The 17,213-nt window shown below is 38.8% G+C and overlaps 3 protein-coding genes and 3 non-coding genes across 10 annotated transcripts in view; 1 reads left to right on the top strand and 5 right to left on the bottom strand.

The window, feature by feature from the left end:
- Positions 1 to 584: 584 nt before the first annotated feature.
- Trnal-cag lies at positions 585 to 667 on the bottom strand. The gene has a single exon. It is a non-coding gene; the product is annotated as a tRNA-Leu (tRNA).
- A 257-nt stretch (positions 668 to 924) lies between these two features.
- Positions 925 to 1,007, bottom strand: Trnal-cag. Its single transcript has one exon. It is a non-coding gene; the product is annotated as a tRNA-Leu (tRNA).
- A 2,172-nt stretch (positions 1,008 to 3,179) lies between these two features.
- Trnal-cag lies at positions 3,180 to 3,262 on the bottom strand. Its single transcript has one exon. It is a non-coding gene; the product is annotated as a tRNA-Leu (tRNA).
- An 82-nt stretch (positions 3,263 to 3,344) lies between these two features.
- On the bottom strand, positions 3,345 to 4,014 carry LOC26534847. The gene is made up of 2 exons (XM_039374260.1): positions 3,943 to 4,014; positions 3,345 to 3,838 (listed from the first exon to the last, which is right to left on the bottom strand). Exons 1-2 carry the CDS (start codon positions 3,963 to 3,965, stop codon positions 3,415 to 3,417), a joined length of 447 nt encoding a protein of 148 aa, XP_039230194.1. The 5' UTR covers positions 3,966 to 4,014; the 3' UTR covers positions 3,345 to 3,414.
- Positions 4,015 to 4,343: 329 nt separating this feature from the next.
- On the bottom strand, positions 4,344 to 4,843 carry LOC6533393. The gene is given in 2 exon segments (XM_002094075.4): positions 4,344 to 4,512; positions 4,514 to 4,843. Coding segments are annotated over 2 exon segments (333 nt in total). The 5' UTR covers positions 4,820 to 4,843; the 3' UTR covers positions 4,344 to 4,485.
- A 1,770-nt stretch (positions 4,844 to 6,613) lies between these two features.
- The window catches only part of LOC6533397 (NAD(+) hydrolase sarm1), a 38,173-nt gene continuing 27,573 nt past the window's right edge, over positions 6,614 to 17,213 (top strand). For 2 of the 5 annotated variants that reach the window (XM_015194498.3, XM_015194497.3), the window contains exons 1-2: positions 6,624 to 7,261; positions 7,328 to 7,452. In XM_015194498.3, coding sequence (XP_015049984.1) covers positions 6,748 to 7,261; positions 7,328 to 7,452 — 639 coding nt within the window. In that variant the 5' untranslated portion in view covers positions 6,624 to 6,747. Of the gene's footprint in view, positions 7,262 to 7,327; positions 7,453 to 9,553; positions 9,920 to 14,952; positions 15,094 to 17,213 lie in introns of those variants that run through there. The other 3 variants (XM_039374243.2, XM_015194495.2, XM_015194496.2) reach the window with 3 other exon arrangements.

Genomic DNA, 17,213 nt, shown 5'->3' on the forward strand with positions numbered 1-17,213 from the left:
CATAAAAGTCAAGTCAATCAATGAAAGGGCAGCCAAATAAATTACCCACAAAAGAGTAAAACAACAAGTAATTTAAGCATTAAACACAGACGAGGCGAAGGCGCCATGAATTATCGCCCTCCATTTTGGAGAAAAGGCTGCAATTAATTCAAGCAAAAAGTTTATTAAAATCGAATTAGTTTTCCCCCAAAACTAAACAGATGACACCCACATAGTCTGAATACAACGAGCCCCAATGGAGCCGCAAATGCGGAATTTTGGCAATTCCGGGAAGCATACATATGGTCTATCCGCCTGACCCGCCGCCTGCGATCTTTCTCTCTTGGCCAAACAATTTGATTTGCGTATTCCCGCATGTTTTTCCGTTATACATTTTCAATTTCCATTTCACTTGATTGAAGTTTTGGCCTTTTGCACATGTTTTTGTTTACGCCTTAAGCAGTACCAACACGCGCACATTTATTTAGATTCAAGCAATCGAATTGTTATTCTTGGCGGGGGCAACTAAAAACCGACCAAAATAACTTGAATAAATAAGCAATTTGATTAGACAGATAAATATAAAAAGTAGAAAAAAAAGGATTTGTCAGAAGTGGGATTCGAACCCACGCCTACAGAGTAGACTGCGACCTGAACGCAGCGCCTTAGACCACTCGGCCATCCTGACTATGAAAGTAACGAGAACCCGAAAATGTCGTGTAGAAATTATAATTATTTCGAGTGCATACCTTTAATTATGTAAATTAAAATTCTTAAATTCTTAATGGAAATAAATTTAAGGAAGCAATAATAAAAAAAGGATGTTGCGACTGCATTGTCTTGCAATTCCAGGCATTGTTAGAAATGTTTGCGGTTAATTAACAATAATTAGTTAATTAAATATAATTAGTACTTTTAAACAAGAAAAGTTTTTCAAAAAATTCTTGTCAGAAGTGGGATTCGAACCCACGCCTACAGAGTAGACTGCGACCTGAACGCAGCGCCTTAGACCACTCGGCCATCCTGACACATGAGATGAGCATACCAAATGCGCGTTTTCCATAGCGCCCATACATTCGTTTGCTCTTCATATGGTTCTGCTATAAAAAGTGGTTTACATAAAACTGCCATAACTCGGGCTGATTTAACTGTGCGAGTTTTTATGCAAATTAACCAACTTTCTCACGAGAAATAACACCGAGGAACATGGAAGTATATCAACATCTTGCTTGTATTTGCCGCTAATAATTGTGGACGTTAATTTGCTGGAATTACACAACCAATCGCGAGTTAAATAACAAGAACTGTGCAATTTTGTGACGGAGTAATTGCAAATTAAATCGATTCGATCAGCTGCTTTGCGGTTGCACTTTGTACAAATGCCGACAACTGTTTACAAAGTTGCTTGCGTACAGATATATCTTATCTCTGGGTTTCGGGGTTGGGCTGGCGTACAAATCGCAGACAATCGCCGCCAACGAACAAAAGAAAACAAGGCCTTTCAGAATACCTATATCTCTGCGGATTTCCCAAAAAGCGTAACTCGAAAAGAGGTCAAGACCCGTAGCATTCCTCGATTCGAGCCAAAAGCGAACTGGCTAATAATAATCCGGTTCAAGGGGGCGTGGTGGGTCTTGGGAACGGAACTGGGGGTAAAAAAAAAAGAGAGCCCAAACCCTTCTCATTAAGCGGCGTTCGTCTTTTGTTGTCTTTTGTTTTCTTTTAATATTTTATATTATTTATTGCCACTGCTGAAAGCTGTACGCCGCGGTAGTTCGCCTTTTCGTTTGGGGAAATGGATATTTTAATGAGTTTGGTCCCAGCACTCGACGACAGTTTTTCCGCTGCTCGATGTTCATAGTGAAAAATTTCCAATTAGATTTTGACACTGCTCGGAAAAATACATTTGCAGGCGAAGAATAGGCGGGCATTGTTTATGGCTTTCCTTTGACTCGATGCCGACATCTTCATACGCATATAGTACAGATAGATATGGCCATAGACAGATGTCTGAGTTTGCGAATAGACGTAATTTGCATTTGCTCATTTTTCCGCTAATTATTTGTTTATCGCAGGAAAATAACCAAATCGAAACGAAAAATGCAAAATCAAATCGAAAAATGTTTTGACAAGCGTCGATAAATGATTTTTGCCATTGAACTTGTTGCCTTTTCCTTGCTGATATAGTTAAAATAAACAAATTATAGTGCACTCGAAGTGCTAGTGCCGGTAAAAAAGAGACATACAGACAGCTAAAACCCAGTTTAGTTCCAAGGCAAGTCTCGCTTGATAAGTTATACTCATTTATAATCATCGAAATGGGTCAGCAGCACTGCTCAAGTCGAGCAACAATTGCGCACGCAATTTTTATTAATTTAGAATGCATCAAAAAACCATTAAGCTGCGCAAAAATAAATACCCACAGGCATGACAGCATTGTAGAAAGGTGGGGGCATCCGAATTGGCTGAGGGTAATATAAAACTGACACCATTTAGTAAGCAAAGTGCTGTTAAGTTTGCATTTCTCTTTGCCTTATTTGTTTGTAAACAAAGCAAGTCGAAGCTGACACAGTTGGATTGGATTGGATTCTGATTTCGATTCTGAGTCTGATTTCCAGGGCAGGAGCTCAATGCCATTTGGCTGGGTCAGTTCTGTGGTTACTATGTATATGCAAGACAATATCGCGAAACCCACTGCGTCAACAAATTCAAAACGGGAATCAGCACCATTTGTCGTACAAGGTCTGGACGGGTTGGCTTACATCGCAGTGCTTTTGAGTGCTTATCTGAAATGGGTGGGGATTCCTGTGGTCGTTAACATGAAGCTGGCGCTCTTTCATTAATAGCCAAACAAACCATTGGCTCACGGTCAAATGTTTGATGAATGACTTGGCAGCGCAGTCATGTTCAGGCCGTGATAAGCTGGCTTGCGGCACGCCTAATGCACTTTAATGCCCCCCTTTTGATTACCCAATATCATGTGAATGGAGCACCACTATACAACAACAAGATAGTGGCTTCAACTTTTTATTGAAGACCAATTGTCAGCAGGGCGTGAGAAATTACTTGTGTGTGCATTAAGCGGCTTTTTACCCCACCCAAATATAAAATAAAAGTGAAACATGTGTTCGCACATGCTTCATACAACGAAAAAATAAATTCCTAGTGGATTCAATTATTTGAAATTCTAAAAAAAGGTTTGTCAGAAGTGGGATTCGAACCCACGCCTACAGAGTAGACTGCGACCTGAACGCAGCGCCTTAGACCACTCGGCCATCCTGACTTGTAAAAATCACTTGTCAAAACATCTTCGCACGAAACGGAAATCTTTTACCACAAATAAATAAAATAAAAAATAAACGCAATTTGTATTCCCATGTTTGTATAATCTAGCTGTCAAATAAATATAATTTTTAGTACGATGCCCTGGCTGCTTCAGCGGTCATAGATTATGATCAATGCCCTCAAGAGTTGAAAGATCAATTTTCGGGTTATTATTTTCTTTTTAAAGGCCTTCATGTGGCTGCGGATTATAATTTCAAAATTATCCAATCGTTCCAAGGTGCAAAGGTGCAGTGTTATGGCCACATTGTCGATCAGTAGTACTCGGGAAAGATTATAGAAGTCGGTTACAAACTGTTCCAGATATTGAAGCTTCTTTGTGCTAGCTATCTTCCTATGTTTGTTGAATATTTCTTCTATATTTTCTGCGGATATTGAAGTGTTTAATATTTCAAAACAGGTATTTTGAGCATAGGGATTATGCATATTTAAATATCTCCAATATCCCGGATCAGCAATGAATAAAAACTGGCTGCAGATGCTGGGCTCCATGTCTGACAAAATCTTGACCACATTTCTATTGATCAAATTATTGTGAAGGAGAACAAATTTCATAGTGAACATTTTTAATTTGGGCAGCTCGTTTCGTATTAAGTTGTTCAAAATCTCACTGATAAATACCTCCTTTTCTTGAACTTTTTCATCTTCCAAAACTCCAACGTAAATGACTAAATGGAAACTTTCGAAAATGCCACACATACTAAATATTAAAGAACTGTAGTTGATGTGCAAATTTATTGTCTGAAATGTTAAGAAAAACGGCTTTTCGTGACTTTCATTTCGGAAGTTTTTGAGAATTTCTTGCGTAAACTTTATGTATTTGTTTTCTTGCATTTTGGGATGGAGAGGTCTTTCGTACAGCTCCTTGCACTTTTTCTGATCATCTTCTGTCAACTCGTTGAAGGATTGTAGAGTATTGATGAATAGCTCTTTCATTTTTATAAATTTTAATTTTTTTGGTGTGGAATGAAAGGGCAAAGCCTACTTGATTTATTTTTCGATTTGAAGGAAGAAATTATATATTTAAATCGTTGCTTTTTAGCTTTATTGCCTTTTCGTCCTTGACTTTCTTTGTCTTCGACGGAAGTAATCCTCTCAGCTTTTTCCTCGATGATTCCGGTTTGGAACTCGCCTTTTTCACGGGTGAAAATGTCACGATGGATGTCATTGGGAAATGGGCTTGATAGTACATGAAGCTATGAGGCGTTGTGGCCAGGAAGATGGCACTCCAGTTTGGATACTTTAGGAGGTGCATAGTGCTTGAGATGACACTGGGCAGTTGAGTGGAGAAGCGCGACAGGTTGATGAAGTACCTCCTCTTCCGCCGAGGCTTGAAGTTGTCCACGTTGATCAGATACCACTTCAATCCGAATCTGTTGGAAATACTCATGGACACTGGCTTTAGTAACGGTGCGATTTTTAAGGACTCGCGCTTGGCATCATGGCACTTGGATGAATCCTTGGAAGATGTCTCCATAGTCTCACTCTGAATGTACATGCTTGTAGTTAATATTAAATACAATTAAATTTCTCTTTTGGGACTTTATAAGCAAGGCCAACTTAGTACTGAACTTGACCCCACGATTAATGGCATAGAATTTAATCGAAAGCAAGTAAGTACGAGAACTTTTTCCAGGGTTGATGTGTGTAGTAACAAAAAATTTGAAAATCATTTATCATTGCCCAGATATTGACACGCCCCGTCAATATAAATAATTGCTAATTGCTAGCCATGATTAATGTCTGGCATCTTTTGGAGTTCGTTTGAAGAGCTACGGCTCCGAAAACATTCGACTCGCTCAATTTGCATAATTGCAATTTATTGTAAATCCGTGTGCAAATATGCAAGAAATTTGCAGCAGCTCTTTATGGCAAACCAGAGGCCAACGGCTTTTCACAATTTGAATTTTGTATTTTTTCAATCTGACTGTCTTTGGTTGCTATTCAAATATCCCGCTGTCATATGCAAATCGCTCGGCGACTCTGAATTTGGTTTTTAAATGCCACTAATTGTTGGCAACCCCTGAGACCGAAACTGAAACCCAACGAAACTCTTTATTACTTCGTGCCAATCGTTTGGCAATCAATCAGTGTGTGCACTCCATCTGACATTGTTGCTAATTAGTTGTCAGATGGGCCAACACTGCACTTGCCGACTGCAGTTGCATGTTACATGTGGTTAACGATACAGTAATTGATAAATTGCCAATAAATCTCAGGGATGAATGTGTTCTATAGATTGCAATTTATGGGTTGCCGACATAGGTTGCACCTATTAAAGAGAATAATTTAAATTTTATTTAATAATCCAGATGTTATATACCAGCTTTTCTTTGGCTCTAATTATCTTAAATACCTTCCAAATCTGTTATGTGATTATAATGGCAGTGTAACCATAATCAACAACATGAATTTTTCTACATTATATTCGACTGTGTTCTCATGTTCTCTTTACCGAGTTCAAGGGCAATCTCAATTCAGACGATCTTTCAACCCACAATATGCTAGACAAATAAAGTCTAGAATTCATTCACGTTTCCAAGTAATTTAAGTAAAACGAATTTCGCTATGTCTATATACTGATGACCATATGTGTGTATATATTTATTACAGATTAACCCGAGAATTAAATGGCGTGTGGCTTTTATGGTCGCCGGTCCCACGCAAAGTCACGAAAATTGGACGGAGATTTCTCATTGTCGGAGATTTCACATTTGCCCCACCACCACGTAGCAATTCTCAAGTTCAGCTGTAGAAAATTAATATGATTTGTTAAAGTGCAGTGGAAAAGTGTGTGACACAACTGGAAACTGGGCAGATAACCATTTCCGCGTAAAACCATCCTGTGGACTTGTAGCATCTCTAAGAAATTATATATATATAAATATTATATATTGCCTGCAAGTGGGTCAAGTGGAAAAGAGTGTAAATTAAACCAACATTGGCACGTTCCAAGAAAATGCAATATCAACAACTACGACCATTGTAACTTAATTTATAGTACTGCTTAGCCTTTTTACTTTAATTACCTACGCTTGTGCATATATAATTATGCAATCGCTGCAGTTCCCGTGAACGCACATAGCAATATCAGCGGGCAATTCATTGATAAAAAACGTTGACAACAAGGGGCAATAAATTAACAAGTGCCTAAAGAGGAGTAAAAATAAAAATTAAACACACCGAAGTTCAACAACAAATAATTGTAATAAACTGTACAAACAAACGTGTAAAACTATAAAAAATAATAATTTGTACTAAATACTAATTTGCACAAAATTAAATTTTATGAAAACGTAATCTCAGCAATAATTTAAACCACTCGTAAAACAAAAACATATTGCAACGAAATATTCAAGAGCTATAAACAAAAACGAGTGTCTATAGAAATTAAAGCAGCGATAAAAACAGAAAGCAAATCAAATAATGAACTCACCACAGCTGGCGCCCACCACGGCGCAATCTCACCACGCTGAGAGCGGCGACCAAACAGCGACGCCTGGAAATAAATATGCGCCTGGAAGAAGGCTAGCTGCGCGGCAAACACTTCGCTTGGCCATCCCGAAGGCGCAACCCGGTGACCCACTGAACCACCCAACGGGTGTGGGCCTCTTTCGCCCCTCCCCCTCGCAACTGCCACCTGCGCCGATTTTGAAGCGCATTCCAGCGGTCAGCGCCGCCTGCAGTGGCATACCCAAGTCCGCCTCGCCACTGGAATCGCATCACCTGCCCAATGTCACGCCCACCACCGCCACCGCCCACTCGCGACTGGCGTACGGCATGCAGGGCGCGGGTGGAGGCGGCAGTGGCTGCTCCAGTGCCTCGTCAGCATCCAATTTTCTGGGCGTGCGCAAGCCCAGTCTGACCTTGAACTCATCGGACATCCGGAACAACAACGATCTGTTCGCCTTTCCCAAGGACATGTCGCCTGTGATGGGTGGTGAGTAATAGCTTTCCTCCTATTTAGTTGTAAAATAATTCAAATTAAATTTGTTCTTTTTAATAGAACACAGCCACTCGCCTATGTTCACCGACATATCATCGGCGAACAGCAATGGTTCACCAACACATCACCACCAGCTGGGCAGGCTATTCAGCCTCAGTCCTTCGAGCATCAGAAGTTACGGCAATGTATGTAGATTTTTAAACTTTCTAGATTAATAAGATACATATAGGGTAGCAAAAGTGCCTGACTGCCGAGACTTTGATCGGCCCTTTGACTTTACAAATTCCCACTCGTAATAATTGCCGATGACTATTTATAAACACACAGTGGGAGCAAAGGTCATGACTCACTTGGAGCTGTTCTCTGGTTTTATGGTGTCCATAAACTCTTACTCAAGCTTTTGTTATCCCTCATTCGTTACCTTTTACAACCCCTGAGCCGCTTTTTAGGCTCATTTTGATTATTGTTTTGCATACACTTAAAGAAAAGTGCTGTCTTCTACCTGAGAAATATAATAGTGCACAGTAATAAGCCGTAATTAATTAATAAGATCTTCAATATATATTATTATCTTGTCTAAATTAGTTGCCAGAACTAGTTGGGAATTATTGACACAGTGTTCCTGGGACTCTTCGCTTGTAGAGCTAAAATCCAGGATATTATTATTTATACAAACTAATATTATTCAATTAGTATTATATTATTCCATTAGTATTAGTTTGAGTGCACTCCATAAGTAACTATAAACCACGATGAGCTTTACAGTGCCATATTTAAGCAAATACATAACTCACACCTCACACGCGACTTCGTCTGGATTGGGGAGCTCTTGGGGATTGGGGATTGGGGTTTGGGATACGAACCACTCCCTGAGTTGGCGACTTTCCTAAAACCGGCTTTGAGCAGAAATAACTCTCTCCCGCTTGGCGTTGCTTTACGTAAATGGGTAGAAAATAGCGTCAACTTAATTAATAAATAACATTTAGCACGTTTTCAAACACACAACTATAGAAAGGGGCAGCTCCACGGAAAAGAGGGGAAAGAATCGTGGCCAACGAGCCCACTCAGTATATAGCGCTATAACCACGATATTGGATGGCTATGCCGGGTATGAATAATCGGCATTTGGCGTTGATTTTTAGCATGGCCCGTGCGTCGTTAAGCAAATTTCTCGTTTGCGAATGCCCTTTCCAAAGGTATACTGCATTACTTGGTCGTTTTGATTACTTTGTGGCACTATCACCCTTTAGGGTGAGCAACTGATTAAGTCGAGTAATCAAGTTGTAATCAATGCGGAACAAAGAACTATTCGTGTTCACTGATCGTGCGATTAGATGGGCCGACAACCTTTTAATTAAGAAAAGAACAGATGACCCATATAGCGGAGGGCAATACACCTTAGCTGATAAGATGACCAGCTGAGTTAAATGTTTTGATAGTAACTCACATGAGTTAAAACAAAGTATTCATTAACCTAATCAATACTTATCAATGTAAACAAAAAGATATTTTGACACCAAAAATATTTTCATAATTTCTATATCATACTTTCTATTGATTAGATACCTTCCACGAAGTGTTAGGGTATTCCCATCGCCATTTCCCAACTGCAGATCAATTAATTTCTTTCTCCCCGCCGTTCTCAACTATTTGACAAGCTCTTCAAACACACAACGTGAGTCGCAGAAGATTGTTGTTAGTATTATATGAAGTTGGGTGTATGACAGCGCCCGAGCATATTAATTAGTTGCTTGGGTTTGAGTTTGGGTTTGTCGGGGAATCTTCTTCCCAAGCAGAGAGCAGCCCCAGTGAGAGTGTAGTATTCTGTTGTTGAGAGAAAAAATCGATTAGTACTGGGAGACGCCAAGTTTTTGGTGGGACCGAGGAGCACATATAGTGTCAGTCGAAATACAAACTAAGTCAACTTGCGTTCTGTTCGTTCTGTGTTCGCATTATAAAGCTCCCCAAAAAGCGGCAAACACTGGCGGGAAAAAATAAAGGCAAAAAGAGAGAGGGGCACAAAAGCTACATATAAACTGACGGACGGACAACTGTGTTTTGGGTCTGGCATTTTGTGGTTTTCGGCAAGAATTCCATTTTCAGTATTTGTCGAATTGAGATGCGCACCGGTTCGTCTCCGATTCCCGATTCCAATTCCCCGTTCGTATCCGAGTTCTACGCGAGAATCTTTGTAAATCCACGAGATTAATTGCTCAAACGTTAGAGCATTAGAACGTTGGAACATTAGAACGTTAGATCGTGCTGAACATCCGCGGAAAGTTGATGTGAAAACCGTATAGCATGGGCAATCGTTTGAGCGGCTTGTGGTGCAAGAAAACAACATTGAGTATTACCCACCAAGACGAGCAGCAATATAAGCGGGAAACACGGAACGATAAGAGCGCACCGCGTAGTGGCCGTAAATCAAATCGAATTCGAACCAAATCGAGTGGTTCCGGTGATGGTAGAGGCACTTTTCGTCTCGCAAACGTACGCCGTTTATCACTGAGAGATAACCCCAAAAAGACCAATAAAACAAGTTTGGATAACCCCAGCATTGCCACCGTAGAGCAAACCTTTCGGGAGCTAACCAAGCGAGCTGATCTCGATTCCAGCATGAAAGTTAATGCACAACTAATGCCCACTGTCAAGGTTAGTTCCACTCAAATAACTCAAATACCTCAATTATGTCATTTGTTTTTGCTTGTATCACTCGCATTTGAATAGCAATGGAAATAGATATGGGCGCTAGAGTAAAAACAAAAGACAAACTTGAATTATTCCGATATGCTACTCAGTTCACGGCCAAAATCAAAACAAATTGTCCAAATGGTTTCGTTGTAGTTTTTGGTTTTGGTTTTGGTTTCAGCTTTCGGCTTTTGGCTTCAGATGGTGTGTCATTAGCATTTCAGGTGTGTGAAAATGCGGATGCTTGTTAGGTGTCGCGATCGGGATTAGCTGCCATAATTTATGACCAACATCTAATTGAAATTGTAAACAATAATGTGAGTCTGTGAGTCTGTGAGTCTGAGGCTCTGATGAGGGCATTAGGGAAGGCAATTGGCCAAGGGTCTTTGGAGCTTGTTTGATAACAAGTGGATAATGTAAATGACGCAAGCGCATCGGCAAATAGATACTGTTTATTGACTCTAGTCAGTATTCAGGCAAATAATGTTCAATAATACCCGTAAATAGCTTATTACCACAGAGTTTGGAATATCAAATATTTGGAAAATCTCACAAAATTTAAAATATGTGGAAGATATGTGACACGTTGGGTAATTTTATGTTTGGTAGGCGGATTACTGGATTTGCGCACATTCAATATTTCCGAGAGTTGTGGGAAACTATTAAAACGCATTCAACTACTTAACATACATTTAATCTGTCCCAAAAGCATCCTTTTAATCAGTGAAAAACTCAGTCTGACGCATAAATTACCTCACTCCCAAAGGCTCGCGTTCGATTAAGTGTGTTATTCCAGGGAATTGAAGCCCTCTTTCGATTCCAAGTGACCCAATTCCCAGTCACAAATAAATCACACAAGTCGAGTGCAACCAAGGGTAAGGAGAAAAACGTGTTAAGCACGCTTTGCATACAAATAAATAAACAATCTCTCGGATGCCGCAGGGGAAATGCATAAAAATCAATTACGCATGAAAATTCCAATTGAGAAAAACTCAACGATAAGCCAAACAAATCAAGGCGCATGCGTGGCCTCAAGCTGAAGTCTTGAAAACTTGGGGCGTGGTATCTCATTTTTGGGAAAAGGTTATAGCTCTAGGCTTGGAAGTAACGTCTTTGCTGCGGATGCAGTAAAATGTATTAAGCTCCCACGGTGATGACTCACAGCTAAAAACTTCTTCATTGCAACTCGATCGACGCAAGTTGCTATTGGATACCCAACCACGGCTTTCGGATGACTCAGAGATGTTTTAGGCGAAAGCCCATTCATTCATACGTAGATACACGAGTAGATACAAATAAGTACGTGGCGAAGGAAATAAGAGTACAGTGGAGATTCCTTATGGTAGCTAAATAGCTACATTTTCTTTTTTCACTTTTCTTCCAATTTTTGATAATGATTTCTGAGTTTTTGCCGAAAATCCCTTTTCTGTTATTTTGCGACTAAAATTATGAGTATTTTTATCAGAACATTCAAAATATTAGTACGAATTTGGAATGGCATACATCGTTGAGCTCGCAATTAAATTTCCCATCGAACTGTGTTTTCAAAAAAAAAATTATATTTTTTTCATTTTTCTTCAAATTTTTGATGATGATTTTGGATTTTTGCAGAAAATCGATTTTCTGTGTTTTTGCGACTATCAGTATTTTGATTAGAACATTCGAAATATTGGTCCGAATTTGGAATGGCATACCTCGTTGAGCTCGTAATTAAATTTCTAATCAAACTGTGTTTTCAAAAAAAAAATTATATTTTTTTTACTTTTCTTCCATTTTTTGATCATGATTTGTCTTAAAATGGTAACTGCTGAATTGCTGTGTTTTCAATGATATTTTCGTTCATTTCCATTACCAGTTTCTGGTTTCAATTTATTTATTTTCCTACTGCTTGTTTATTTATTTATACTGGCATCTAACCAATATTTTTGTATACCTACTGGCTTTGTTCATGTCAACAAGTCTACACAACACAGTGTCTATTACCTCGAGCGCTCACTTTAGTTGTGAAAGATTGAAAAGCTCATGTGCTCATGTTTTGGTTTTGCTGAATGGACATGACTCACTTGAAGGACCTGACACCTGACAAATTTGTGATTAACTTAAACATTTCTTTCAATACGATCAAAAGAAACTGGCACACTTTAGTGAGTAATTTTGTGACCTGAATAGCGAAAGTAGCTGAAGGATGCGACAGATTTATGTGAATGAATGGATGATGAATTAGCTGAGATAAATTGCATAACCAGTTAAATAATGAACGACCTTCTTCTGGCCAACTTGCTCAGGGTATCCAATAAATACAGATTCAAGTGAACTATGTAGGTGTGGCGAACTTTTTACATCAGTTCAAGGCATATTTATACCAAAATTTCCTGAAGACTTTTGCTTATTTTCGCTCCACTTTGGCATTTCCTGCAAATGCGAAAGCGTACGAAAAACCATCTGATAAACAAATACGCAAATCAATTAGATTGAAAGGAGAAAAGAATATAAAAAAAACAGCAAAAGATGTTAATAGATTTTTCCCATTTAAACGCACGTGTCGAATTCGAATTTGAGATGATTTCTGTTTGCTCAGATATCAAGTAAATAAAGCAAAATAGACGTACAAATAAATACATGGTAAATATAAACAATAAGGCGACTGATCGAGAGGTGAAAATCAACCGTGATTTCCTCGAAAAATTCCCAGCAAATCATTGCCAAAATGCGAAAAGAAAAAGATGTAAAAGTATAAATAACAAGAAATCAAAACAGTTTATAGTTCGCACCCAAAAGCCAAGTAAAAACAACTTGTTCAACGATCACCCACTCTTAGCTCTTTTTCTGTTTCTGTCTCTTTCCGACTGCACTACTCCGTCTCTTTCGTTTGAATTTTTCTCTTTTTTCGAGGCAATCAGCCAGCCAGGCAGTCACAAAATAAAATTTCAGGCCTCAGTCTTGTGTCGAACACTCGAACGTCGAGTTCGTGGAGCGGAATCGAAGACAACGACAAATATAGAGAAAATCCAAGAATAAGGCTACTTAAAAATAATACAATAGATTTATTGTATAAGCGTATTGTTGTGAAATAGCGAAAATGCCTACGGATCGCTATAAATCGTAGTGAAAAGTGCGTAAAGAAAAATATTTCCATCGATCTGTGATCGTAAATAAAAATGAGAGCTAAAAATAAAAACACAAATGTGAATAAAAATAAAACAATCACACATGTGACGTTTGAGAAACAGAGAAACATGTGCAAAAAGTCTGGATAATATATTGCATACGCGAAACTGCAAACACTTTGTGTGCAATTACTACAGAAAAATATTATTCACTTTTGACACATTTCTAAAAATCTGAGAAAAATATACACAAATTAGCAATTAAATAAAATGAAAGATTCGTGAAATATCAATGTTGAAAATTAATTTGCAATCTAAATATCAAACGTACAAACGTTTAAACATACTCTAATATACATAAAATGGCAATATATATTAAATAGAATCAACATTTGTAAATGAGTGCACAGTTCATAGAAAATTCAAGAATGAATTTACATAAATTGTTGAAACAAAAATTAAGTGGGCTAATAAAACGAGTTAACAGCAGAAAACCGGTCTCAAAGCGAATGTGCTTGGAAAAACTCAAAATGCGCAAACTCAAATTATTGCGTAGGCTTTTCGTCGCTTTGGCAGACTTAAAATCAATCAGACAAACGCCCACAGTAAATAAATAAATAAAAAAAAAAACACTCATCGGGCCAAAAGTGCAACAGGAAAAAGCGGTTAACGCCTTTTGTCGCCCATTGGCATTAGCTGTATTAACCAAGCGGAAACTCATTAGCCAGTTACATGAAGACACAGCGAAAAACACTGGCAAACGGAAGTGGGGAAAACCACTGCACGTGGGCTTTTCAAATGTTTCACTCGAGTTTCCATGTGGGCTTTGAACTTGTTCCACGCCCAGAAGTGTGAAAAACCAAACCAAAGTCGAATCGAGTCAAGGTCTGAGCCGAAAGAAGCTGTAAATGTCATACGTATCTTATGTGCATCTCTTGCATGTAATGCTCAAGCCAGTGGAAAGGTTTGGAAGTTATGAGTTGGGGAAACCGAAGGGTTTACTTTTATGGAGCATAAAAAGATCGTAAAGTAAAGGGTTAAGTTCTCTGCAATAAAATGCTAGAAATTGATGCGCATTCTTCAGCTTCGAAAGATACTTTTATTCTTTGTTCCTTATTTTTTAAGCCAATTCAAGCTGTTTTTAACCTCTCAATTAGCAGCTAGAAAAACGATCGGTTAGCTATTTTCAAACGAAGTACAAATCATCAGCTGGGGAAGCACAGAGCAACTCCACCATTGGGCATTGTATCTGGAGAATACTCAGAAAACTATCCATAGAAGGAATCCATAATCAGTTACGCGTATTGTGTATCTTGCAGATACATTTGTCACAGGCACGGCCAGGCACGAAAACCAGTTCTGTGGCATTTCTTGTGTAAGCCTTTCTGAGTGCGATCTTTTGTGGCTCTTTCGTATCTTTCGGTTAACGGTTGCCAAAAGCAGACAAAATCCAAAATACGAAATAAAAATAAATACAAATATACAGATAATCACAATAAAGCACGAGCACAAAAACCAGATGCTTGATAATTGTTTATGCGCAACAATACTAAAAACGGTAAAATACTTTTGGCCAGAGAGAAACACTTTCTGAATGCGATTATGCGGATAAATTACACGGTCTTCTTCTGCTGTTAACCCCAAGGAATGCTAATCGTCTGCCTTGTTAATAATTATATAAATGAAAAATGTTTTTGTTTTGCTTCTTTTGTTTCTGTTGCTAAGAATTCCTAGGAAAAATGCCAACGAACCCACCATAAATAAAAGGGTAAACAAACAGCGAGTGCACAGGGAAAACCCCTCAAAATTTAAACAGTGTGTGCGAGTACAAGTGATTGAATTTGAATAAATTGTATACTCAATATCAAAGTGCGGTGAATCCAAGTGAAAGATTATTAATAAACAATGGTTGTCACATCGACAAGAAGTCCGCTTCTGGCGCAAACCCAACCGGCAAATGCCACCGCCAGTGGCACTCACACTTCGGCCGCCCTGCGATCGCGTCTCATATTTCCCCGGCAGCATTATCAGGTAATTGTCAATCAATTCCGCCCAAAACTGCCTCAATCGATTCCCAATTGTGGCGCAGAGTCAAGGGTTTCGTGTTAAGTGTTTGGGTAACAGGGTACATTAACCCCGAGGCGCCGTCGCCGGTAGAAAATGACCAACCACCAACCAGACGACGGCGAGAGCGATCTCCTAATGGGTCAGTGAAAGGCACCTTTGCTACCTATATAAAAACATGAATTTATGATTCCTCCTCTGACGCAATGGCATTGAGACCTGGTTTTCTTTTTTTGTTTGAAAAACAGCACGTCTAAACGCGTTAATGACTTTGAATCCACTATGTGGGATTCCTAGAAACTGCAGTGGTATTATGTGTCTATAAAATATACAAAACTATAACGAAACCTACGGATATGAAGTGTGGAAATATTATTTGTAAAAAATCACGTCCACTGATTAAAAAAAAATGCAAGCCCATTGATAAAAACAGGAAGTGTATATTTGTTGATTTCTACAGTATTGAAAGTATTAGGTTTCCTTTGGAATGATATGTATGTTCTCAGCTTAAAACAAAAAAAAACTAAATGCATTTAAAATCATTTTTAAAACCCAGCGCAGGTTGTAAATGTCATTTTAAACATTAAATGAGTGGTCATAAAACGAACTCAAACTGAAAATTAAAAAGCAATTTTGGTGCGTAGTACCACACTTTAAAAAGCGCCAGTAGTCTATTAAAAAAACATTAATTTTTCACTTTTCAAACACGTTTTCTTCTATGTTTCGTGGCGCAGCGTTGGCAAATTCAGAGAACATAATAACACAAACCATTAAAATTGCCGGCACATAAATCGAACGATAGCAAGCTCTTTGTTTATAATTAATTCCATGCGGCTTTTGTTTATTAAGAACCAAATGCGTCGACTGGAAATGCGTCAACTGCAGTTGGCCCGGGGATTTCCAGTTGGCCATTTAAAGTGGTTAGCCCAGATACATATGTACATATAACATATATGTATCTATTGATATTGAACGATTCCAGAAGCAACGAAACATCTGCCAATTTGCACTCTCGACCTGGGCCAAGAAAGTCTCTGCGTATTATTCTCTTAAATTGATTAAAGATTTCGTGTATCTCCTCTAAAAATATAATTGTATACGCTTATATAGCCAAGATCTGGATCTTTGGGATTTTTGTTGTGTTGGTCTTCGTCTCGTTCTAAAGTGGAACCGAATGTTTTATTTCTGTACTCTGCTTTCCATTGCCGACGTCGCCTTTGTCTATATAATGTAGAAACTACATCATTTGATTTCCAGTACGTGCCTCTTACGGCCTGCCTCACTGACTTTAGTCGGCGCCGTTGACGTCAATTGGGGGAACGGACTGTCCGACGGACGGACGGACAGACGAACGGACGGACAGATGAGCGGACAAACGGACGGACTGTGGTGGAGCAAGGCAATCATGCCGTGGTTCTGGGGATTTACTTTTGCTCTGACTACTCCTCAACTTGGGGCAATGTTAAGATATCTTTCGGCGCCCCTTCGCTCTGTTTATAGGATCAGTGCTGTGGCGTTGCAGTAACTAAATTATAATTCTTTCACTTGATTTAGGATTTCCATTATTGAGAAATGTGTTATTACAGTTGGAAAATGACTCAAAATTGGGTTGGAGAATTTGGTATTTCAATTAGAGAAGATATGAGAATGGAAGGAGTAAACAAGGATTAAAATACATTCTACAAATTCCATTTCAATAGCTTTAGATTAATCCATTTAAAATCCGTTCCTCAGCGATTACATTTGTATCTCAACCGAAATGACATCAATAAAAAGCCATTTTCCTAACAACCTTTCATTTAATTTGCTGAATTATGAACCACTTTCGTAGATCTTTGCCAGATAGAGACTTGCTGGTCCAGTTCAAAGCTGCAATTTATGAATGAATTCAATTAAGATGATTTTCCTTCCAGCAGCGGGGAAAACCCCAGAGCGCCTCGTAGATCTCACACGGTCCACTTGAATTGCAGCTCAGCTCAATTAAAAGATAAACGCAACAGGGTGAAGTCTTAATTCAAATTTGCAACGGTTTGGTGTGCGAGAAAGAGAGGGGGGAGAAAAAGAGAGGGTTAAAGTCTAAAACTGTT

Source organism: Drosophila yakuba, chromosome 3L (assembly GCF_016746365.2).
Source record: "Drosophila yakuba strain Tai18E2 chromosome 3L, Prin_Dyak_Tai18E2_2.1, whole genome shotgun sequence".
Classification (NCBI taxonomy): Eukaryota; Metazoa; Arthropoda; class Insecta; order Diptera; family Drosophilidae; genus Drosophila; species Drosophila yakuba.